At 40.7% G+C, this 25,854-nt stretch overlaps 1 protein-coding gene across 1 annotated transcript in view; it reads left to right on the top strand.

The window, feature by feature from the left end:
• FREM3 (FRAS1 related extracellular matrix 3) overlaps positions 1-25,650 on the top strand; it is a 96,603-nt gene extending 70,953 nt beyond the window's left edge. Inside the window, 6 exon segments of the mRNA XM_006169491.2 lie at positions 5,527-5,673; positions 8,067-8,297; positions 11,164-11,289; positions 16,115-16,366; positions 20,989-21,138; positions 25,075-25,650. Coding sequence (XP_006169553.1) covers positions 5,527-5,673; positions 8,067-8,297; positions 11,164-11,289; positions 16,115-16,366; positions 20,989-21,138; positions 25,075-25,316 — 1,148 coding nt within the window. The 3' untranslated portion in view covers positions 25,317-25,650.
• The last annotated feature ends 204 nt before the right edge of the window (positions 25,651-25,854 follow it).

Below are 25,854 nucleotides of genomic sequence, written 5' to 3'. Positions count from 1 at the left end.
TCTGTCTCTAAGTCTCTCTCTGTCTGTCTGGCGAGCACACGCGTCCTATAGCGAAAATCTCTCTCAAAAAAAAAAAAAAAAAGATATATTGAATACGATTAGTAATTGCCTCCTCACTCCTCCCCCTTCATGGGCCATAGGTGGACATTAAGAATTTTCCTGGGTCTCCTCAAGTACATAGTGATTATATGAATTAAATTACTTGAGTTAATGTCACTAGGAAAATTTCTAATTTATTCATTAGTCTGGTAACCTATGTAGCCAATTTATGAAGACCATCAGTTTTCTATGTGTTGAGTTTAAGGAATCCAGCTAAAGGATTTCCATGAATCCCCTGGAATTCCAGGCAAAATTTGGTGACTATGTGTATTTGGCAGGAGAAATTTACTACCATATGCCAAAGAAATCTGTGACTCCAAAGAGTTTTAGGCTATCCTAGTGTATAAATTACCACATATAACTGAACAGGAGGTAAAAAGAAGGTTCCAGTGCAGCAGTAGTAATAGCAACTACTAATTGGCCTTGGAAGTCTCAAAGCCTTTTTGCACAGGATTAGAAAGTTGAAAGAATTATTTGAAAATAAGAAAAGATATCATTCAATCAGAATCATTAGAATCACCACTCAGATGGGATCTTTGACTTTATTGGTTTTGGTTTGTGTGTGTATGTGTTTTGTTTTTTTGTTTGTTTTTGTTTGGTTGGGTTTCGTTTGTTTGTTTGTTTGAGAGGTTTTTGCTATAGGGAGCATGCACTTGCCAGAAAGAGAGAAACAGAGAAACAGAAAGCGAGAAATCACCTCCCAGGGGGGGATGGCCACACCGCAATCCCTTCTCCTATATTCTCCTCTCGGGATCTTGGGCACACATGCACACACGCCCAGCGTGAATTTAAGGCACCGGGTCCAGGACTCAAACCATGGTCAACTACATGGGAGTCCAGCCACATAGCCATTACACTAACTGCTGGTCCCCAGAAGGGATCTTTGGATAGAGAATTATTTTATCTATTTAGCTGATGGGACTAGAAAAGATTGGAAAACTTTGTCTATAAACTTCAAATAACTTTTTTTTTTTTTTGGAGAGATTTTCACTGTAGGGCGCGTGCGCTCGCCAGACAGACAGAGAGAGACATAGAGACAGAAAGCGAGAAATCACCCCCCAGGGGGGATGGTCATGCCGCAATCCCTTCTCCTCCATTCTCCTCTCAGGATCTTGGGCACGCACGCACGCGCGCCCGGCATGAGTTTTAAGCCACCGGGTCCGGGACACGAACCGCGGTCGACTACGTGGGAGTCCAGCAACATAGCAATTACGCTAACTGCTGGTTCCCAAACTTCAAATAACTTTTCAAGCACTAAAATAATATCTAAAATACTATCTCAGATTATCATTTGTATTTTTTAACTCTAAGATTCATGCTTTTACTCATCCTAGGACTACGCTGCAAATTACAGTTCTTTCATATGACAACTGTTGAATTAAATAATATTCTAAGAATGTTAATTTTGCTCCTGTAACATGCCACACTTGGGGGTGTTACAGAAAAATGAATGATATGCATCTTTTCAGTAACTGATGTAATAATGCATGCATTAAGTTAAATCTTTTTTAAAGGTTTGTGAAAGAAACAGCTTCTGTTGGAAACAGGCAAAGTGGGACCCCATTCTGAAGTGGACTTGTCATGCCTAAAAAAAACATTTTGAGACCAGCAGACGGTGTAATGGTTACATCACTAGACTCCCATGTAGTTGCCCACTGTTCAAGTCCCAGACCTGGTGACTTAAAACTTACACCGAGGCATGCGTGTTTAAGACCCCAAGAGGAGAATGGAGAAGGGATTGTGGCGTGGCCATCTGCCCTGGGAGGTGATTTCTCACTTTCTGTCTCTCCGTCTCCCTCAGTCTCTCCAACGAGCACATGCAACCTATAGCAAAAATCCCTCTAAAAATTTTTTTTTTAAACACATTTTACTAAGACTGCTTTGTTACAGATTTTCACACACATATCGTGCACCTGTATGGCTCCTTGCCTCTACTGCTCCCAAGTCTCCTTTTCCCTCCATATCAAAATGCCCATTCTACCTTCTCCACTGAGGAAATTCTACCCATCTCTCCAAGTCCAGTCCTCCCTTGAAGTCTTCCCATGTGCTCACTTTGCTCCATTCCTTTCTATCCATAATCATATTGGCCTTGTGCTGTGATTCACACTTCAGGAATGTATGTGTTATTTCATGGTGGGTTGGAGACTCCTAGAGGGCAATGTTCACATTGCTCAAAAATTCATAAATAATCTACTATTTACAGTGACTTTTACTTAGAGACAGTGTTACACCACCACCATTTTTCTGAATATTTATTTATGTGGTAAACTGCCATTTGCAATGGTAGATCCTTCAGGATTTAAGCATTATCTACTAAGCCAGCACCAGGATCAAATAAAATTCCTTGGACTCAAGTTCACATTTAATTAGAAAATAATAATGTCTTTAACACAGGACAAAGAGTGAGGGTTTAATATCAATCTGCAGGGTATGACCAATCAACCAGGGGCCATTATGCTCTGATTTGGTTGCTTTAGAGAGAAAGAGAAAACGTCTTAGAGACAACTCTGCTCTGCTCTATTACTATGTTACCACTTAGTTATTTTGCCTTTTTTTCATTTTTTGCTATAGGGCACATGCACTTGCCAATGGATAGGGGTGGGAAAGTGAGAAGTCATTCCCCAGGGTGGATGGCCACACCACAATCCTTTCTCCTCCCCCCTCCTCTTGGGATTTTCGGCATGCACATGTACACATCCAGCATAATTCTTTTTTTAAAAATTTTTTTTTAAATTTTAAGAGGTTTTTGCTATAGGGCGTGTCTGCTTGCCAGAAAGAGAGAGAGATAGAAAGCGAGAAATCACCCCCCAGGGGGGATGGCCACATCTCAACCCCCTCTCCTCCAATCTCCTCTCTGGATCTTGGGCGCACACACACATGCACCCGGCATGAGTTTAAGCCACTGGGTCCAGGACTGAACCACGGTCGATTACATGGGAGTCCAGCGACACAGCCGTTATGCCAACTGCTGGTCCCATCTAGCGTAATTCTTAAGCCTTAGGTTCAGCACTCAAACCATGAAGTTGGCCGTGTGGGATCCAGCACCTTACCCTCCACACTACATGCTGGCCTCATATTTTGACTTTTTAAAAATCAGAATCAGAGGGCCAGCAGGTGATGTGGTGGACAAGAGTGCTGGATTCTCACATGACTGACCACAGTTCAAGTCCTGGACCTGGAAGCTTGCTTTCTCATTTTTCCCTCTCTTTCTCACTCTGTCCCTCTCTGGACAAATTAAAATAAATAAATAAAGCTAAATAAAATCTTAAGAGTAAATCAGAATCAGTTTTTGTTTTCTTTTTGGTTTTGGTGCTCTGCCAATGCACGTACTTACTATTTTTTAACCACCGGTTTCTTTTTTAAGATATGGCTTTTTTTTTTTTTTGTAAGTTTATTTATGTATTTTTTTTTCCATGAGAGAGAGACAGAGAGTAAAGAGACCAAGAGAGAGTGAGAGTGGCAGCACCCCAAACATGGTCATCACATTGAGATCCACCGCCGGGTTCAGCCAGCCTCAATCACAGGAGCACACGTGTGCCCGTTGTGCTCAGGGAGATAGTAGGACGTGAACCCAGGACTTTACCCACCTGAGTCCAGTTGTGTTACCACTGTGATATCGCATGGCGCCTAACCACTAGTATCTTTAGACCAAAGCGCAGTCAAGCTGTTTCTTAGGTTTTTTTTCTGGGGTTCATTGTATTTAGTACTATTAGTTAAGATAGCTTTAAAGCATAAGCACGTGCCCTATAGCAAAAAATAAAAATATAATAAAAATGGAATTCAAGTTCTGTCAAAGATTATTCCTATGCTACTAACCATGGAAATACTACTAATAAAAAAATACATATTTTAACCAATCTGCAGTGAAAACAGTCACAAGAAGCAAGATGGCTTACTATAAAAATCAAGGTTATGCTCTTTAAAGCCCTCTGCCTCTTTAACTGCCCTATTGGGTAGACAACCCACCTCTGGTCCACAGGTGTGCTTTCCTCGTCCCGCTCCTTGCAGCGTCTCAGTGACTTCTCAGAGCAGTTCTCTCCACTCACTCCTTTCCTCACCAACCCTTTAGAGAACGAGCCAGTCCCACGGCCCTCCAACTGCAGAAAGAGTCAAGCTCTCTGAGAGGTTCTTTCAAAGCCCACTCCCTCTAGGCTGGAGATCAACTAGCCCCACCCTACACCCATACCCTGCTTGGGTTTTAATAGGGATTCCTACCAAGGCACCAGCTTTTTCTAATGTGCTTCTTCACAAATTCGCCTTCATTGTCCACACCTGCCCCCTTTTGATGTGCTCTGATTAAAAGGCCCAATAGTTGTGGAATTGGCTAGTGAAGTGTTTTTGGTTTGTTTTTAGGTAAACTGCATGTGGTGGTCTATGTCACACTCGTTTGAGTATCTGAAACCTATCATATTGGTCTGTCAGTCATAGAGTCCTGTTTTAACACCCTCTAACAAGTGTTTATTTCCAGCAACCACTCGGCAGCTGAAGGAGACCTTCTCTTTCTTTCCATCCACACACACTGTGCAGCCACTTGAGGGGACAGGTTGACCATCCACAAAGAGCCCCATGACCCGGTGTGGACAAGAGGAAATGAGATCGAGCCCTCAGGTCCTTGTCTGCTGCTCTCTACTTGGGTAGTTCTTAATATTTAAACATCTGAATTCAGGACACCACAGTAGGTCCTGACTGATAAATAAATATAATGTGAGCCTTGTTTTCAAGAAACTTCTAGACCCACGTGAGAACAAATGGATATACAGAAAATACAAAGAAGTAAATCTCGGGGCAGAGGAAGGAATGGAAGGATGAGCTAGGGAGAGAGAAGCAGAAGAGAGTCCATAAGCCGAGCTATGGCATGGTGGTTAAGGCAGCTGGACTCCACCTGGCTGACTGCATGGCTCATGTCCCAGAATCAATGGCTTGAAAAATATACCAGGCACATGTGCATGCATGTCCAAAATCCTGACAGGAGAAATGGAGGCGAAAAGATTGTTACTTGCCATTTTCTATGGGGAAGACAGGGCTGCTTTCTCCCTTTCCTTCTCTTCTCTGTCTCTCTGTCCCCATCCTGAGTATAAGCACCCCCTTGGTAAATTAAAAAAAAAAAAAAAAAAGATAGGAGAGACACAGGAAGGAAAGGATAGAGGTGTCAAAAGTGAGTTACATTTAAAACTACCAAAGGGCTCCAGCATGTGAGGCCCTTTGTGAACAAGAGGCACTTTACTCTTTCCATTTAAGATGGTGTTTGTAACATTCTCTTGAAAAACAGAAAGATATTTTCTCTCTCTCTCAAAAAAAAAAAAAAAAAGGAGCATGTGTTTATTTTTTTTTTTTAACTCTGGCTTTAGAAGCAAAATGCACACCCTAATCATTGATTTTTCCATCAAATACTCCAGCTCACTTCTCCTTTACCCCTATCCACTGCAGGAGGAACTAAACTAACAAATCAGCCTTTCCATCTAAACTGGGCTTGGATTTCTTTGGACAAAGAGTACTACATTGTGGACGAGGACTCTGTGTTCTTGGAAGTGACCCTCACTCGGCGAGGACACCTTGGAGAAACATCCTTCGTCAGTAAGAAACCTTGGATTAGTGGTTGGCAAAAGGTCACAGAAACACAAAATCTAGACTTTAAAATAATTACCTGAGAGTAGATGGAAAGAGAATCAATATCTGGCCTGGCAGAACCCCTACAAGAGTACATCTGAAATTGTGCTGTGGTTTTTATTCCATGTGAGTTAGAAGCTGAGAGATATATCCATTTTTTATCCATCTTCTCCTGTTTTCCTTTCTTTGGCAGATTCCATTATTTTTTTCTCTCCTCCAACTCAAAGAACTACAGGAAAATTGAGATATTTCATGGCCACCCCACAATCCCCAAGTCACTCAATTTCCTTCAAAATTGCTTTTGAGCATACTATAATACATGGTTAGACTTAGTTCTAGCTATTTCTTTTGAAAAATTATTTATGAGTACATAATGCATTTTTTCTAGCTATTTTTTTAAAATTATATATAGTTGTTTTAACCCTGCTGTTAGGTTATAAGTTCCTCGAGGACAATGTACAGTATCGAATTTTCCTGTGCTCTACAGACCTACTACAGAAGGAAGTCTCCTTGGGCTAAACACATATAAAGCCTGCATAATACAACTCATTAATATCATGAATAATAAATAATACATGCCCTCATCATGCATTACATTTTTATAACATCTTCAACTGCCAGAACTTTCAGAGATCATTTTCCCTTTATTTTTTTAACCCACTGAGAAGACACAGAGGGGCATGTTATCTTCCCTTTGCCAGGAAGCATTCCAGGTTTCCCAGACATGCAAGGCTCCACTCAGAGTCTAGCCAACATATCAAAACTGTTGGAGAGAAGCCAGGAGGGTAAAGGGCTGGAGAGAAAACAAGCAACTAAAAAAAGCAATCTTTTCCCTTGACTCCTCTCCAGGCCCCAGGCTTCTGGAATCAGACTCTTCTGCTAGAAGAGGTCAGCCCAAGAGCACCCTGAGTTCTGGGTGGCCTTGTGCCTTAGTCTGCACCCCACGTACTTCATCAGCACATGGTGCACATGACTTCCCGGAACTCCAGCTGAAATGTGCCTTCTTTCTCGTGTCTGGTTCTCCCTCCACAGTCTTTATCTCAAGGCCTTCTCAGGGTTTGGGGTTAACATGTCAAGCAGTATTTTCTCTCTTGGCTCAGTAAAAATGTGTAACTTCCCAGAACCATATGAATGTTTGCAGACTAAGCTCCTCAAAAGAGCTCTGGTCTCCCCATCTCAACAAGCACCTCTGTCACTCTCTGTCCCCATGTGCTCTACGGTTCTCCAAAGCACTTACCATCCCCTGGCTTGTGGCATGTGACTAGTGGTCTCTCGTCTGTTGCCTCCAGTAGATTTTTTGAGAATGAGGCAGAAGAACTGGCTGTTCATCTTATTTATGTCAAGTTTTTCATCATAGCTGGTATCAGGTCATATCTGATTTTACACATTCACACAACTGCAGAGTCTAAATTTTATAAGACCTAAAATATTGAGGCATGGGTATTCTGCTTTCATTGGACCTTCATTGAGATGTTAAAATCAAAACCAAAGCAATATTAGAATGCTGCATTTTGTAGTTAGGGCAAGATCTATTGAGTCTTGATAGGGTAGCACTTTTCACTGTTATAGCTCACGTTGGGTATTTTTAACATAATTGTGTTATTGTTTAATATCGTCAGTAAGTTGCTAATTTGTATTTCTCAGCAGAGCTCAAATCTATCCCACACTCTCCATTTCCAGTAACACTCCTCTAATTGTCTGGAAAATTACTAGGAATTTTCTCAAATCAAAAAATCACTAAGCACATGAAGAAGCAAGCCACCATGAGTAAGGATCTGCATAACTGGAATTTTCAGACACAAAATAGTCACTCCAACTTATTTATTGAATATCTTCTATGTGGCGGGATGAATTACTGGGACAGTAATTAATTCATGTACAAAGCAGTTTAACCTTGCTGCCTCCTTAGAGCTCACATTCTATTAGGTTGTTGGGAAAGTCTTGACACGTTTTTCTGTTCAAAAATGCATCATGACCTTCCCGACAACCCAATAGTATCTTCCTCTGTAGACTGCAAGCTTTTATAGAGACTGGAACATTTTCTTAGCCATTGAATTTCCAGCATTTGGAAGAGTTTAGTCTATCTAAAGCCCTCGGTAAACATTTGCTCAGTTAAATATGTTAATGACTATTCTCTGTTTTTTTCTTATCTGTCACTCCTTCTTCCCTATTTTCCACTCAGTTCAGTTCTTCTTTGCCTTACTTACACTTTCTTAACCAAAGAACATTTACAAATGTCTTTTGGGAGCATTAAAAGAAGCAGTTTTAATGTTACCTACTTTGATAAATAATAGAAACCACTTTGAAAAGGGAATATTTCTTCAATTACTTAGCTTTATAATTTACTGATTTTTATTCAGGCATTGGAACCAAAGGTGAAATGGCAAAAACTGATCGAGATTTCCAAGGAAAAGCTAATGAACAGGTCCAATTCCATCCTGGGCAGACTACAGCCACATGGAGGGTGAGAATTATATCTGATAACACATATGAGGCTTCAGAGACTTTCCAGATCATTCTGTCTGAACCTGTCATGGCTGCATTGGAATTTCCAGAAATGGCAACAGTTGAAATTGTAGACCCTGGAGATGGTATGTGACCCCTCCTGCAGACATCTATTAGCCCGTACAGATTCATGGACCCATTTCAGTCATTCCTACTTCCTTCAGTTCTCCATAAACCACTGGAAGTGTTCATACCCATTTAGGGTTTCAAGTGGATTCCTTTGAGGCAGTAATTTTTCATTCACTTTTAGCATTTTTGAAAAGAAATATAAGAGATTAAAATAAATACAGTCTTGGGCCAGAAAGTGACACAACGGTAAAGGCTGAATCTCACATCTCCTACTTGACAGTTCGAATCCCAGACAAAGAAACTTGAAAATTATGCCTAGCACATGTACGTGTGCACCCAAAATCCTGAGAGAAAAATGGAGGAAAAGAGATTGTGGTATGGCCATCCCCCCGGGGAATGATTCCTCACTTTCCCTCCCTCTCTCTTCTCTGTCTTTCTCCAATAAGCAACATGTGCCCTACAGCAAACTAAAACAAATAAATAAAATCTTTACTAGCATTCCCATAACATATATACAACCCCTTACTGTAAGTGTTCTGCATACCATAGGATGGACCAGCTCATCACCAGATAGCTAATCCTTTGGCTCATTCCAGGCCCATCATTTTTCACAATGTTCTAGGAGCCCCTGTAGTCTCTTTGCCACATTAGGTGGAGACCTGGATACTCACTGTCCCAGACAGGCTGCTGGGGACCAGCCAATGCATAAACATTAGCATGTATTCCATGAACATCTGTTATAGTTGTGCATCATATTCTTAATGCATCAGTTCATTTTATGCATTCACTCATTGGCAAAGATCCAGAGAAATTAAAAAGAAAAAAAATTACCCACAAGTCATGCCTCTATTTGTGGAAGTATTCATAGATTATTCCGTATGGGGTAGGGAGGGGAATATTATGCATCTCTGAATATTAATTAGATACACTGATTATTATAGTAGTTAAAAAAAAATTCACAGGCACCTGAAAAGACATAAGTTACATGTAGGCAGTAGGCCTTACCTGCCACAAAACTCTATGAAGAATCCCCTGTGTTAGCGTGTCTCAAACTGTGTAAGAGAACCTTTGTAGAATGTCTATGGAGAGGTAGAAGATGTCCCATGGCCAGGTAAGTCTAGAACCATTTTGAAAGTCAAATCTTTTTTGAAGCATCATAAATCACATTACATTTTAAGGTATCTGAGGAACTTTCCTGTAAAGGACCTAACACTTGTTTCACCTGGTTTTCCCAACTGGACCATGCGTTGCATTTTTCATCTCCAAGAAAAATCCTTTAAACCTCAGAGTTTTCATTTTATTGAAAATCATTTTGACAAATACTATTCTATATGATCAGTCCTTTGGCAAATTTGAAAGAAGTAGGGAACACTTCCCCCATGGTCTACTGAACAGGGGTCAGGTCAGTTTTAGTTGATAACAGCACCGAGATATATAAGGGCACCTGTTAGCTACGTGAGGAAAACAGGAGCTCTGAGGTAGAGAAGGGAAGCGATCACCATGCTCCCAAGCGAGTGAAGTTCATGGAGGAGGCAGGGCTTGAGCAGAGTCTGGAAAAGCTCAGGAGATCTGGATTAGTATGGTGGAGAGGAGCATGCTTTGCAGATTGGGAAGATAAAGGGTGTGACAGAAACTCATTGCTGTTGGATCACATTTTTCCCATGACATTGGGAACTTCAGCTTACTTTTAGCTTTCTTCATCATGCCACTTGAATTGACAGATGTTGAATCAAAACTACCACAGAGAGTAAAATGAAGGAAAGAAAATTATCACTGGCCTTTTTCCATCGTTTTTTGAGAAGTTGATACCTGTTCTATTAAAACTAATTTAGATGAGAAAGTAAAGAAGAAAAATGTCAATATAGAATAACTAAATCATTAACACTGAATTCTGGATTATCATTTAGTAATAGTTCCAAAGGAAGACAAGCTGGTCTCCTACAATATTTTCCCATCTTGCTTATATCACCAAGAGGAAGAAGAAATGTATTTGTGTATACACACACACATATATAATAGAGACAAGAACTTACAAAATTCAATTTGGATTAATCCAGACAGTTACTTTGGTTCCTTATTTGACACTGTAAGTAGGAACAACCTACTTTAAAATGTATTTTTTTTAGCAAACACATATATTTTAATTATACAATGCACGCTAAATGGAAAGTCTAGGAAAATATTTAAAATCCCAAAGAAAAATAGGGCACATAATTTTATCAAGAAGATATGACAGATATGCACACTGATATTTCAGTGAATATTTTAATGATGTGTAAGTATATGTGCATACTCACACATACACACACACCCAAGTGTGTACACATACATAATTCAGTACATTTCAGTGAGAATGTTGTTTTAAAAATTGAGAGCAGGACCTGTAGCTTATTTTTTTTTCAACATATGGAGCAACCAACACAGTGTCTTACAGTGTCCTTCAGTAAATATTGAGTAAGTTGTTTGCTGAATAAAGCAGGAAAACATTTTTTCTTCATTGATGATTTACATTACCTGATTGTTAAAAGCATCAGAAAAAAAATCAGTAAAAGTAAAACAAGGGCATAAACATATCATGTTTATCTTGAAGACTTAAATTTGACCTCAAAAAACAAAAAATAAAAGACATAATTGCTACAAGATTTTCCTTTCATTTTAATGTTGGGTATCTATTTTAATCTTTCAAAAGGGTTCTCCCAAACTGAGTGTCACTATCTCTCCCCTCCCACTTAATAAATATCTCCCATTCTTACTATATTTAATGCACTAAGTACTGTCAGAAAATATAGGGGCCTGAAAGAACACATGTTTCTGCTTGGGTGTGTTAAGATAACACTAATCAAATTCAAATCTTGCTGAGGACTCTTCTGCCCTCTTTTCTAGAATCCACAGTTTATATTCCAGAGGCGGAATACAAAATCAGGGAGGACGTTGGGGAGTTTTTGATTCCTGTACGTCGGTCAGGAGATACAAGCAAGGAACTGATGGTCGTCTGCTCTACCCATCAAGGTATGGGCCTGGAGGGGTCAGTGCATGCAAGAGTAGGTGATGAGAATGCGCTGATGTGGTGCTGGAGTGCACAGCATGGGGTGTGTGGGTAGGGGGAGCAGAGGTTGCACTGGGACACCCTGGCCGCTCACCTCTACCCTGCACTTATCACCTTTGTTGACCTAGTGCAGGGGCCTCTGTCCTCTGAGCTGCTGTCCTTGACCAAGGGATCACATTTTACTCAAACAAGGGGACAAAAACAGTTTTGTGAGGTCAAATAAAAAACATTTATATAAAAATAGTTTATTAATGCAGGCAGAAAACATAAATAAGGGATTTTATTTTTTAAAGTCAGCATTACCTCTGAGGACATTCTAAAATAGTCTTTCTGTAGTCTCAGCATCTCTCTTCTCCCTTCCTCTAATTCCCAGCTAATGGCCCAGCCACAGCCCAGGTGTTCCTGTTCCCCAAAGCAAGGTTTCATTCGGTTCTTCTGTTCAATCACAATTTAGCTGTCTCATTTCCCATCCCCTCAAGATTATATTCTTTGGAGCCCACAGGTGGCATGGAGGCTAGGGTGCTGAATTCCCACATGACCAACAGCAGTTTGTGTCTCAGATCTGGAGACTAGCTCTCTCTCTCTCTCTCTCTCTCTCTCTCTCTCTGTCTCTGTCTTTGTCTGGTGAGCACACATACCCTAGAGCAAATTTAAAATAATAAAGTTAAATAATTCTTTTTTTTAAAAAAAAGATTATATTCTTTAACTCCTTAATAACTATGTAATATATAAACGTATGGAAATAAATGAAGGCCACCCAAATGAGAATAAGAAAGTTGGGAGTCAGCTACCATCGAGTGCATTTGGCATAGTCTCCAAGGCAGGCAGAGCCATGGGAAAGCTTCGCTGTGGAAGAAAGGAAGGTATGGAGCATGGCCTGATTGGAGGTTGTTGCCCTGGGAAGCTGGAGGTGGGCTAAGTAGAAGTAGGACATCCAGAGGAATTGGCTAGGAGAGCTTGTTTGGCTTCCTCTGGTTGGTCCCAAGTTAGAGGTGGGGGCAAAAATTGGGAAACCTGCATTTATTAAGTCCTGGCCATTTGGGGCTGATTGCTACAGAGGCAGTGGTTTGGCTTCCTGGACTAATTGCTGCAGCTCATGGGTCAGAGCTCCCTTTTTACATGTGGTCTGCCCACTGTCCATGCACATATTCAGTCTCTCAAAGTCCACTCTCTTCTACTTGTTGACACATCAATGAAGGAGAATTTAATCTTCTAGCCCTTCCTCCTCTCCCAAACACTGGTGTTTTTTGTTTTCAGACTTTTGCCATAGGGAGTATGTGCCCATATGGCTACTCCACAATCTCTTCTCCATTCTTCTGAGACTTTGGGCATGCACACACTTGCACCAGGCATGTTTTTCAAACTGCTGGGTCCTCTTCACTTTTCACTTCCCAATAGTGTCAACTACCTTTAACTTAAGAATCACTAAAATTACATGAAACTGGCAGTATCTGGTGTTATCAAGAGACAATCTTGGTCAAAGAATGGGCTATGAGGCTGTCCATCTCTAGGCAAATAGCCAAACACATGATCTTGAAAATGTGCTTACAAGGGCTGGTCCTCACAGTTGCTTTTGAACATGTCAAACATAATTTACCCATTTACTGCCAAACCCTCTGTCCTCCAGGGTACAAGATAATTTTCTCACTCCTCTTCTCAGCCTTGGCACTACTGATAATTTAGACAAGTGGCTCCTTCTTGTGGTAGGTGCCTCTGCATTTTAGAATGTTAAGCATCTTCTCTGGCCCCAACACAGTAGACGCAAGTAACATCTCCACTTCCAACTATGATTCCCCAAAATGTCACCAGGCATTGCCAAATGACCGTCCTCTGGAAGGTAAAGTTATTCCAACCAAAAACAATCACACTATAGTGAAATGTTTCACATTAAAGTATACCTTATGTAAGGATCTGCAAATTAGACATTTCTTGGCCCTATTTTATTCTTAAGGTAGATTTCAAACCATCTTTTTCTTCTCATTAGTCACTTTTTTTTATTAGGAAACCACTCTTACTGGTAGAAACAGCCAATGAAGAACAAACCACGGGCCTAAACTAAATGAATAGAACAGCGTTAAATCAGCCTGTGGTTTCTGTCAGGCCCAAGTGAAATATCTTGAGGTTTTTAAATGATTAACTTTATCCGATTGAAGAGGAATATGTGGTAAACCACAAGCCATGGATCCAGCCCCATTTCTCTGATTGGACATTTTGTCTGGGTCATGTGAAGACTGAGGTAGAAAACAGATTATTCTGAAAAGGTGCAAAGCACATCCAGGTGTAAGACTTTCTCCTTTCTTTTCTTTTAAGGAATATGGTGTGTTGATTTACTTGGTTATAGGTGTGTTTATAGGTCATAGAAGCTACATCTTGCAACTCAAGAGGGTTTGGGAAGATGATGTTTTCTTCTTCCTGCAGCAGAAATTACTTCATTTAGAAGTTTCCATTACTGTAAGTCTACTTGGGGTAGAGCTCTGCATTTTATCAGAACATATCTTTATTTTGACCCTGGTCTTGAAGTTCAGTGATTGATAGTTACTTTCTCCCAACATTTTGAAGTCCTTATTCCACTGTCTTCAGGCTTCCATTCTTGTTAAGTCTGTCCTTGGTGGAAAAGTCCTGTTTGACATGCTGTCTTCTCTATTCATTTAAGATCTCTTCACCTAGGGCCCCCCATAGTCAGATGGGTAAGGGAAACAGGATCTCACAAGGCTGACCATGGTTGGAATCCTGACCCCAATAGCTTGAAAAACACACTAGGTTCATGGGCATGCGTGGCCAAAATCCCACTGGGATAGAGATAAAGAAGGCATTGCAGTGTGACTGCACCCCACTGGAGGTGTTTTCTCCCTCTCCCTCTCTCTCTCTGGTAAGCATGTGTGCCTTCTGGTAATTAAGAACAAGAAAAGGGAAAAAAGATTTTTTCCCATATACTTGATCTGAATCTGTGAAAGATCTGGGGGCTTCATTTGAAGATGTTTTCCTCTAAGAAGGATTTGCTTTGCTCCTTCCAGGATCCAGAGGGCACTGCTAATGCAGAAACTCTCCTGTTGCCCTGGGTGCCTGGGCTAACCACAGGATTTCCTATTCATCTCCACAAGGCCCCGTGAGCCCAAGGCCTGGTCCTTCGTACAGTCCTCTCAAGGGGACACCAGCTTCTCAATGGGAATCTACTAGGTTATGGGATTTGAACTTTGGGTTTTGAAGGGTTTATTTTGTTTTGTTTTGGTTTTGGCACTTGGTGTTTTTCTTTTCTTCCTGTGTGCACAGAAAAGACAGCATTATCGTTTCTTCTAGTTATTTTGTGGTGTGAGGGCATCCCACAGTACCTAGCTGGCCAAACTGCTGGGAAAAGGAATCCCAAAGACTCCACTGGATAGAAGCTCCAATTACACTACAGCACAGCCTTCATAGGCTCCCTTCCGTCCATGTCCATTCATTTCCTCACTTCCCGCCAGTCAAAGACCCTCCTGGGACAGGAAATGAACTGTGCCTGGACTCCAAAGTCCTCCTGATCTAAATAGCTATCAGCTGCTGCACTTTGTTGTTGCTGTTATTGTTCTTGTTTTGAGAGGTTTTTGCTATAGGACCTGTGCACTCACCAGAAAGACAGAGAGAGACAGAGAGACAGAAAGCAAGAAATCAATCCCCAGGGGGTATGGCCACGCCACAGTCCCTTCTCTTCCATTCTCTGAGTGGGATCTTGGGCACACACACACACGTGCCCAGCATGAGTTTAAGCCTGTGGGTCCAGGACTTGAACCACGGTCAACTATATGGGAGTCCAGTGACATAGCCATTATGCTCTCTGCTGGTCCCGAGCTGCTGCACTTTTTTTTTTTTGAGAGGTTTTTGCTATAGGGTGTGTGTGCTCTCCAGACAGACAGAGACAGAGACGGAAAGCAAGAAATCACCCCCCAGGAAGGATGGCCACGCCACAATCCCTTCTCCTCCATTCTCCTCTCTGGATCTTGGGCACGCATGCACACACGCCTGCCATGAGTTTAAACCACCGGATCCAGGACTCAAACCACGGTCGACTACATGGGAATCCAGCAACATAGCCATTGCACTAACTGCTGGTCCCATACAGTGGTGAATCTTAATGTACACAAATTATAATAAAAAAATTTTAAGAGACATTTTTGCTCTAGAGTACATGTGCTCCTTGGAGACAGAGAGAGAGAAAGTGAGAAATCACTTCCTCTCCCCACAAGTTGCAATCCCTTCTCCTTCATTCTCCTCTCAGGATTTTGGGCATACACACAGACACACATACATACACACACACACACACACACACACACACACACCACATGCCCAGCATGAATTTCAAGCCTCCAGGTCCAGGACTTGAACTGCAGGTGGCCATGTGGAAACCCAGTGCCTTAAACACTACGCCACCTGCTAGCCCACCTTATAATAAAATTTAAAGTACACCGAATCTAAACTAAAAATCCTCCAATTAATCCTGTGCTCTTTATAAACTAACAAGGAATTTTGTGACTTTAATATGGTGTCATACAAGAGCCATTAGTCAGGGTGTGAAGGTCAGATCATACAGAGGTAGCTCACAGCTTCCAACACACTGTGCTTAATCACTGTGCCATGGACTGGCCTTATTCTGAAAGCCGTATAATTACAATATTAATATTTGTGACTGTAAGAAGTAAGTGTGCCTTATAAGTCAGATAACTGCTATCTAAAACTAGTTTGAAAACCAGAAGGAAATGGGCTTCCTGCCCCGAATTTCATCTTCTCTCCTTGTTTCTTCTCATATTCCTGTAGGTTCTGCCACGGGCACAATTCCTTCCACAGTTTTATCCTTCTCTGACTACATCTCACGTCCAGAAGACCACACCAGCATCCTCCACTTTGACAAGGGTGAGATGGAGAAGACCTGCCGGGTCCTGATCATTGATGATTCCATTTATGAAGAAGAGGAATCCTTCAGTGTTTCACTGAGCCTGCCAATGGGAGGGCGGCTGGGAGCCAAGTTCCCCATGACCAAAGTGATGATCCTGGCTGATCGCCATGACGGTAAGTCCTTTCCTGCTTCTCAACTGTTAGCAGTAGCTTCTTTCAATCAAACTCCCCCTACCCAGTCAAAAGGGAAATCTAGCTTAAATGATCTTTTAAAGAAATATTTAATGTTCTTCTTTCTCGAAAATCTGTGAGTAGCTTTTTAAATAGATAGAGATCACCAACAGCAAGGACAAAATAGCGATGCACTGAGATTATATATTTGTATATTATTTTATTTTTTTTTAAAAAAAGAAAAATCACACCCCAAGGAGGTTATCTAAGACTTGAGAGGAATCAAAAAAGAGAATATATATCAGTATCTACTTACTAGTCTCAAATTTAATCTTCTTTTTTCAGAATCACTTATCCAGTTTTACTTATTGTTACCATCATTTTTCAGTTTGCTATAGGGAGTATGTACTCACCAGTGAGGGAAAATGAGAAAGCAAGTCATCAGGTTCGGTATTTGAACCACAGCTGGTCATGTGGGAGTCCAACATCCTAACTACCACACCATCTGCTGGCCCCTCAAACTTAATCATTTTTTAAAAATAATTATTTATTTAATTTTATTTATCATTATTTATTATTACTTTTCATTTGCTGCAGAGGGGGAAAGTGAGAAAGTAAGCCACCAGGTTCAGGACTCGAACTGTGGTTGACCGTGTGGGAGTCCAGCACCTTCACCACCCTGCCACCTGCTGGCCCCTCAAATCTAGTCTTAATTTAAATTACTATTAATAGTTTTAACTGTAAGAGATGAATGTACCTTTCAATTCATGAGAAGATCCTGTGAACAGGACTCTCTCTCTCTTATGCATACACATGAGTTTTCTATCATGATTTTTTAAATACTAAAGAACTTTTAAAAACTTGCTCAGTAAGGTCAGGAGAACAATCCTAGAATAAAGTGAGCATTTTAACAAATATATAGAAAATATTAAAAAGCACTAAATAGAAATCATAGAATTAAAGAAGACAATGACTGGGAGCTGGCAGGTGGCATGGTGGTTAAGGCACTGGACTCCCATAAGGCCAACCATGGTGCAACTCCCAGATCTAGTATCTTGCCTTCTCACTCTCCCTCCTTCTTTCTCTGTCTCTTTCTGGTCAAATTGAATAATAATAAATGTGTTAAATTAAATATTTCTTTTAAAAAAGAGAATACAATGACTGAACTAAAAAAAAAAATTTACAACAGACTATAAACAGAAGAAAGAATTGGGGAACTCAGAGGTTATTAGAAATTATTCAAAGATTGGGACCAGCAGTTGGTGTAATGGCTACGTCACTGGACTCCCATGTATTCAACCACAGTTCAAGTCCCAGGCCTGGTGGCTTAAATTCATGCTGGACACGTGTGCATGCATGTCCAAGATACCGAGAGGAGAATGGAGAAGAAGGGATTGAAGCATGACCATCCCCCTGGGGGGTGATTTCTTGCTTTCTGTCTCTCTGTCTCTCTCTGTCTTTCTGGTGAGCAAATGCGCCCTATAGCAAAAATCTCTCTCAAAAAAAGAAATTATTCAAAGACACAAAAAGTAAAAAGAATGAGAAACTGAAGAAAGCTTAAAGGAGCTATGGGATATCATCAAGTGGCTCCGTACATGAATTATGGGAGTTGCAGAAAAAGATGAGAAAGAGAAATGACTAGAAAGCTTATTCAAAGAAACTAGCTAAAAATTTCTCAAATCTAAGGAGAAAATAGACATCCAGGTTTAGGAAGCTCAAAAAATCCCAAACAAGATGAACAAAGAAATCTACATTAAGACACACTATAATCAAAAGGAGTTCCAATCCTCTATTTTCATCTCCAACTATTTTTGTTTGTATCTTTGTTTTGGTCTCTTTCTTGGGTTCCTTTCCCTCTGCTTGTCTCCCCAAGGGTTGATGCTCCCCCACAATGATTCTCTTTTTATTCACTCACAATAAGTAATCATGTGGTCTACCATGGGGGTGACCACAGCATGTATCCTTAAGACTCTCAAATCTTACCTCCAGCCCTGGCCTGATTCTTGAACTCTAGATTCACACGTGTAAGTGTTTCTCATTACAGCTATTTGGATGTTCAGCCATTAACTCGAACTCCGCATATCTACAACTAAACTTATCATCTTTCCTTACCTACTCTGAATCAACATTTTCACTCCTGTATTCACAACTGGTTAGTGACAGTCTGTCCCACTCCTACCCCTATACTAGAAACAAGCATGAAGTCCTAGAAGCCATCTACATCCAATTGTTGAGTGCTCCTCAAGGCACATCTCATTCATTTCTTTCACTCCTTCTCTAACACCATTGCTCAGTTCACACCACAGTCATGTCTGATAACTGCAATAATTTACATATTGATATCCCTCAGATTATGAGATCTTTCATGCCTCTTTTATGGTAAAACTTTTAGTAAAACTTTTCTCAGCACTTTAGAGATCTACTAAAATACATGCTGAGCAAATAATATTGCTACATCTGAATTCTACTCTCCCAAACTGAACTTTTAGTTAAGATATGCATCTATGTTGCATTAGGTTTGCAAAGTGTGGTCTCTTTAAGTAACTGTCCATTTTACAATCCCAGGGGATCATTCCTCTCTGCTGAAGCTGCTGCCCGGTCTTCACTTCTTTTTTTTTGTTTTGTTTTGTTTTGTTTTTTACATCTAGATGTCACAATTCAAACAAAAACATTCATCCCAGTTTTTATAATAGTGTGTATCTAGTGTACTTTGTATAAGCTTTAAATAGCCAGGTAAGCTCACAGACTACATTTTAAAACAGAGTAAACTGTATATGAATAGGCATGTTTGCTTGTCCAAATCTTAACATTTCTCACCATCAAAGTTTTCCTCATTTTTGGGACCAGCAGTTAGCGTAATGGCTATGTCGCTGGACTCCCATGTAGTTGACTGCGGTTCGAGTCCCAGACCAGGTGGCTTGAAACACACACCAGGCACATGTGTGTGCATGCCCAAGATCCCAAGAGGAGAATGGAGGAGAAAGGATAGCGGCGTGGCCATCCCCCCTGGGGGGTGATTTCTCGCTTTCTGTCTCTCTGTCTGTCTCTGTCTTTCTGGCGAGCGCACGCGCCCTATAGCAAAAACCTCTCAAAAAAAAAAAAAGTTTTCCTCATTTTAGAAGACGTACATTTACGGGATCAACAGTTGTAATGGCTATGTTGCTGGACTCCCATGTAGTCTACCACGGTTCAAGTCCCAGACCCAGTGGCTTAAACTCATGCCAGGCACATGTGTGTGCATGCCCAAGATCCTAAAAGGAGAATGGAGAAGAAGGGATTGCAGTATGGCCATCCCCCCTGGGGGGTGATTTCTCGCTTTCTGTCTCTCTGTCTGTCTCTGTCTTTCTGGTGAGTACACGCACCCTATAACAAAAATCTCTCAAAAAAAATAAATAAATAAAAGAAGAAGAGGTACATTTCCCTGGACTAGCTCTATGGCCTGGTAGTTAGGGAAGAGAGATCCCACATACCAATCCTATAGTTCAAGTCTCAGACCCAGTGGCTTGAGAAACATGCCAGGAGCTTGGCTATACATGCCCAAAATCCTGAAAGGAAGGAGAGATGGAGAAGGCATTATAGTGTGACTAGTCCTCATTCTCATTGGGAGTGCTTTCTCCCTATCTCTCTCTCTCTCTCTCTGGCAAGTTCATGTAACCTCTGACACACACACAAAGAAGAAATATGCTACCCTTCCACCTGTGTCAAAGCCTTGTGCTGTGTTGGTCTCCTTCAGCCTTCTCTTTTCAGGGAGTTACTTCTCTGACTCCTGGGGAAATGATTCTAGTACCTCAGCTAACAGGGTCCCACCTCGCCCTCACTCCCTCCTCTGCATTTCTGCCTGTCCTCATGATCAGCAAATGCCATGAGATTAGCACAGCAGCCATTCATAGATTCAGAACCCGGCCTTGACTGTCTTTCAAACAACAGGCACAGTTTTTCCCCAAGAAAAAGCCTCCCAACTTCCCACCAACTTTTCCCAAACAGTAGCTGATTTTCACACGTTGAAACTGATTCAGCAATTTTCCCCAAGAGGGAAGTTTCCCCCATGTGATAGCTCTTAAAACAGAAAAATGGGGCCAGCAGGTGGTGTGGTGGTTACGGCACTGGATTCCCACATGGCCAACCACAATTCTAGTCCTGGACCCAGTGGCTTGAGGATCATGGCGGTCACATGTGTGCGTGTGTGTACTCAAAATCCAAGGAGGAGAATGAAAAAGAAGGAACTGTAGTGTGGCCATTCCCTCTGGGGGGCTCATTTCTCACTTTCCCTCTCTCTGTCTCTCTAGCAAGCCACGTAGTCCATGGCAAAAAGAGAGAGAGAGAGAGAAAGAGAAAGAAAGAAAACCTAACAATGACCAAAAATAAGTAAATAAATATATAAATAAAAGAAAAATGAATGGAATTCCAACTGATTTTATCTCACAGCTGTCCCTGGAGTCATAGTCACTCTTCGACATGGCTTTTCTGTGTTTTTCCTTTTTTCTCTCTTGGCTAGAAATACAGAAGAGGACCTGTGGGATGGGTCAAGCTGAACTATTAGGAACAAATACTCCAGCTGATGTGGGGCCAGCACAGACAGGATGTAGCAGGCCAAAGTATTTAGTTGTCTTTTTGTACCTCCCTAGAGCCCACCCTGCATTTTGGGGATGCTGAGTACCACGTGGACGAGAGCGCTGGCTATGTGGAGGTTTGTGTCTGGAGAACAGGCACTGATCTTTCCCAGGCAACATCTGTCACTGTGCGCTCCAGGAGGACAGAGCTGGAGTCAGCAGAAGGTGAGAAGGCCACTTCGACAATATGTCATTCTCGTGATCTGCATTGATGGTAGGGTCTAAACTGTCAAGCACAAACCTGCCTGGTCTTTGCTGATAGGCTCTGATTTACAGTTTCTCCTTTGAGGCACAGCTGGTAGTGTACTGAGCTACTAAGTTGGAAGCCAAATGTCCACTGCAGTTCGAGTTCCCCATGTGGTCAGCGTAATCACATGGCCAGGACCCTGGGAGGCTAGAAGACTGGAGGAAATAAATTGTAGGGTGGCCAAGCCCTATGGAGGGTTTTCTCTCGCTCTCTCGCTCTCTCACTTTCTCGCTTTCTCTTTCTTCCATGCACACATGTTCTATCATTAATACAAATAAATAAATAGTTTCTCCTACCCAAGCACATAAATGGTTTATATATGAAATGACTTCTGCGGTTTTCAAGTGAAATATTCCAACAGCAGTCTTTTATGATTCATTCATAAGGACATGATCACCATAGGCTCAAATTAATTTTCCAAAGGTTTCTATTTGTAGATACCTTAGCCTGCTCATAAACGTGACTTTAATGGGAGTACTTACATACTGACTGAGCAAATCCCAACTCCTGGGAGAATCCAGTCACACATTAGACTTTTAAGGGGTAGGAGATGTTCACTTCTTACTCTCTGGCCTTTTCTTTGGCACCACGCCACGTGTCTTCCTGACCCCCTGACATCTGCATTTTCCATATGGACAGTGAAGTCAGTTACTTTACCAGAAAAAGGCAACAGGACCAACAAGAAAAGAAAGAGGCATTGCCATCTCTATCAATACCCACGTTTTCCCACTTGCAGCTGGACCTTTGGGTCTCCTGGGACATGGGCAGCCAGCAAAGGTCAGGACTAACACCACACCCAAAAGCTGGGAGAATATTTTAAAGACAAAAGCAAAGTAAAAGTAAACACACTGTAAATGAAACCTAGAATGTAAAAATCTACACTAACTGATGAGGCTGCAAAACACTAAAATACACATTTACCTAGGAAAACATGAAGACTGTCTTATCACATATCCAGAACCAGTTAAAGAAAATGAAAATAGTCATTTTGGTTGCTTGTAGAAGAGCTGACATGTTATAACACACAGTGACCATCGCAAGTTGTTGCATATGAAACATTAATAAGCCTTACTAGTTCTTCGTTTTCCTTTTCTTTCATTTAAAAAAAATATTTTTAGAGAGAATCATTTCTCATTCTATATGTATCCATGGAACTGAAAGTAAATAGACCAACTGGTTCATTAGGCTTTGCTGTCTGGTTGGGAAGAGAAATTCAAATTCATTTCAATAAATCTCTTTGCAGATAAGTAATGACACTTCTGCTAGCTCTTAGGTAAGGAGGAACTGATGGAAGTAATGTTAATGTTGGAGATGGTGATTCATAGGCTTAAACAGGAGCGATTCAGAGGTACTGGTATAGACTTGGTCATTTATAGAACCTTGTAAATATTTTACATCTGCTTCAGTTGCTTAATTAATAATTATTATTTTGTGTATGCATGTATATGCATATTTATAATGCATGATTATAGCTGATTACCTTCATAATTAAAACACCTATGTACTCAAATGTCTGCTATTTGGAGAGGTCGTGATAGTATCTTTGTCATATTGTCTGTATTCTCTCCATTAGCCTCATAAAGTAGCTATAATTATCCCCATTTTGCAGTTGATGAAATGGAGACTCAGAGATTAAATACTGTACAAGTAAGCAGTGAATCACATGGGATGTGATACCTTTTTTCCCTTACTGTCCTGCCTAATTTCCACCACGATCTTTTTTTCTCTTAATGTCATTAATTGATGCCTTTCAAAAATTTTTAAAACAATCTCAACCTTATAGAAAAGTAATAAGAACAGTGAGACACTTTATTTTGCCAGAATGTGTGTCCACTCACTAGAGAGAGACAGAGAGGAAGAGGGAAAATGCGCCCCCAATGGGGCATGATTACATGCAATTCCTTCTCCTCCATTTCTCTATCATGTCAGGATACTAGGCATGCATCTATAATGACCTGGTGTATTTTTCAAGGCACTGGGTCTGGATTTCGAACTGTGGTCAGCCATGTGGGATCAGACTCCCTTAATCACTAGGCCATGGGGCCAGCCCAAGATACGCTTCCCCCCTCATTCATTGAAAGAAAGTTGCCAAATAGTTGGAATTATCTCTTTAAAAACTTAGAATTTCTACAAAGACACTCTCCTATATGGCCACAGTACAAGTTTTAAATCAGGAAATTAGCTTGATAAATTTCAACCATCTAACCTTCAGACTTTGCTCAAGTTCACCTATTGCCATAAATCATTCTTCATAACTAAGGAATCCAGTTCAAATTACAAACTATTTAATTGGCATGTCTGTGTTTGTTTCCTTCAGTCTGGAACAGTTCCTTAGTTCTTCCTTGACTTTGATCACTGTGACATTTTTGAAGATGACAAACCAGTATTTGTCATATATAGAAAGTCCTCCCAATTTGGATTTGTCTATTGTTTCCTCATAATTAGACGTAGGTGATGCATCTTTAGGAGAATTATCACAGAGATGACACTGTGTTCTCACTGCATTCTATCAAATGGCACATACTTTTCAACTAATTCAATAACACTGATAATGTTAACTTTGATCACTTAGTTAAGGTGGTACTTGTCAGATTGTCCATTCCAAGTTATCTTTTTTTCTTGTAATTAATACGTATTTATGGAGTAATACTTGAACACAGTGTAAATGTTCTGTTCCTCAATTTATTTATATGGCCAGCCTTCTGTAACCCCAGGTTCTACATCTACAGATTTGACCAACCACAGGTCAAAATTATTTGAAAAAAAAAAAAATTATTTCTGTACTGAATGTGTATAAACCTTTATTTTCCTTGTTATTATTTCCTAAACAACATAGGATAGCAACTACTTACATAGCATTTTCATTGTATTAGGTATTATAAATAATTTAGAGATGATTTAACGCACAGGAGGATGTGCACAGGTTTTAAGTAAATACTGTGCTATTTTACATGAGGGACTTGACCATCCCTTTATTTTGGCATCTGCGGAGTCCTGCAACCAGTCCTCAATGGATTGTAAGGGATAACTGTGTATTCACCTACAACACTCCAATGTTCCTGTTTTATCCCATTGGTCACCATTTGTTGCTATCATTATATCTGATGACTTTTTAAATAAGTAGAAAAGAAGCTGCATGGTCAGGAGGGCCAGATTCCAAAAAATGATTACAACCCAGAGAATGGCAGAAGTTTTATGGCTGAGTAAAATTATGCAGAATATTGTAAGATTATACCAGATGTCTGGCAAAGCTGAATGAGTGAACTCTGGTCAAAATAAGATTCATAGGGCCAGCAGGTGGTATGGTGGTTAAGGGCGCTGGATTCCCACATGGCCAATAGCAGTTCGAGTCCTGGACCCAGCAGCTTGCTTTCTCACTTTCACTCTCTTTCTTTCTCTCTTCTTCTCTCTCTCTCTTTCTTACTCTGTCCCTCTCTGATCAAATTAAAACTAAATGAATAAATAAAGTTAAATAAAATAATTCTTTTAAAAAAATAAGATTCATGATAGTTATCTTCCAGGTCAATAATAAAAAAGGTGAATCCTTTCATTTCAAATTGCAATAGTCTTCAGAGAGCCTTCGGTGTACTAAGTGGGATCTTAGTGGAAGTGCTGAGAAGGGAGTGTGTCTGGTCTGGACATGGAGAGCACTATGAGGATGGCGCATGGCAAGGGTGGGAGACCACATGGGAAAAGTTCCCCTTTCTAGAGAGGGAACCCACGAAATATGGTTCTGAGAGTGCAGTGTCCTTGGAAGAATGCTCTAGACGTGTTGAAACCTCTCGTTTTTCTCAGTAGGAAAACTTATGACAGTGAATCCTACAGTCTCACTTTGCCTTTTGCTTCCCCACTAGCTGGAACAGATTATGTTGGCATCAGCCGAAATCTGGACTTTGCCCCAGGAGTGCGCATGCAGACATTCCGAGTGACTATTCTTGATGACCCAGGGCAGCCCATCATGGAGGGTCAAGAGAAGTTTGAATTACTTCTCCAGATGCCTGTGGGAGCAGTGGTTGGAGAACCGAAGAAAACCACTGTTTTTATCGATGACACCATCACTGACTGTAAGCAGAGTGCTTGTGGTTCCTCTGACTGAAAGCCTTTAAGGGGAGAAACCAGCCAAATACACCCCCTAACAGCTGAGGGAAAATATATTCTTTCTAGATCTTAGCAACTCTGGGATAACAATGATATCATGCATCATTGGTGTTCTATTCTGGTCATATTTGCAAATATAATTTATGTGACTGCATGGAGATTGGAAAAAATATATATACACACATACAAAGAAAGGATTGAGCCCACAAAGAATTAGATTGTGCTCCTGTTATCCTTTTTCTGTTTTCTTTTAGTTTGTTTCCAAATCCAGGGAAACCCATTGTCATCAATTAAATCAACAGTTAAGAACAATGGATTGACTTTTTTTTAACCAATTGACATATGACATGAGGCATTTTTCAAATATATATTAAAAATTCACATCTATATAATCATTCCCTTTTGCTTTTTCATTATTGTGATAGGACTGCCCTACCTGAAATTTGAAGATAAGCCTAAAGCTCTTTTCTGTCAATTGTTCAGTTTTCCTCCAGGAGTCTTTTAGAGCCACTTAAATAGAGAAATCCTTTCATTGA

This window comes from Tupaia chinensis, unplaced genomic scaffold (genome assembly GCF_000334495.1).
Source record: "Tupaia chinensis unplaced genomic scaffold, TupChi_1.0 Scaffold147069_1, whole genome shotgun sequence".
In the NCBI taxonomy this organism is placed as follows: Eukaryota; Metazoa; Chordata; class Mammalia; order Scandentia; family Tupaiidae; genus Tupaia; species Tupaia belangeri.
This window is presented reverse-complemented; position numbering and strand designations above follow the sequence as displayed.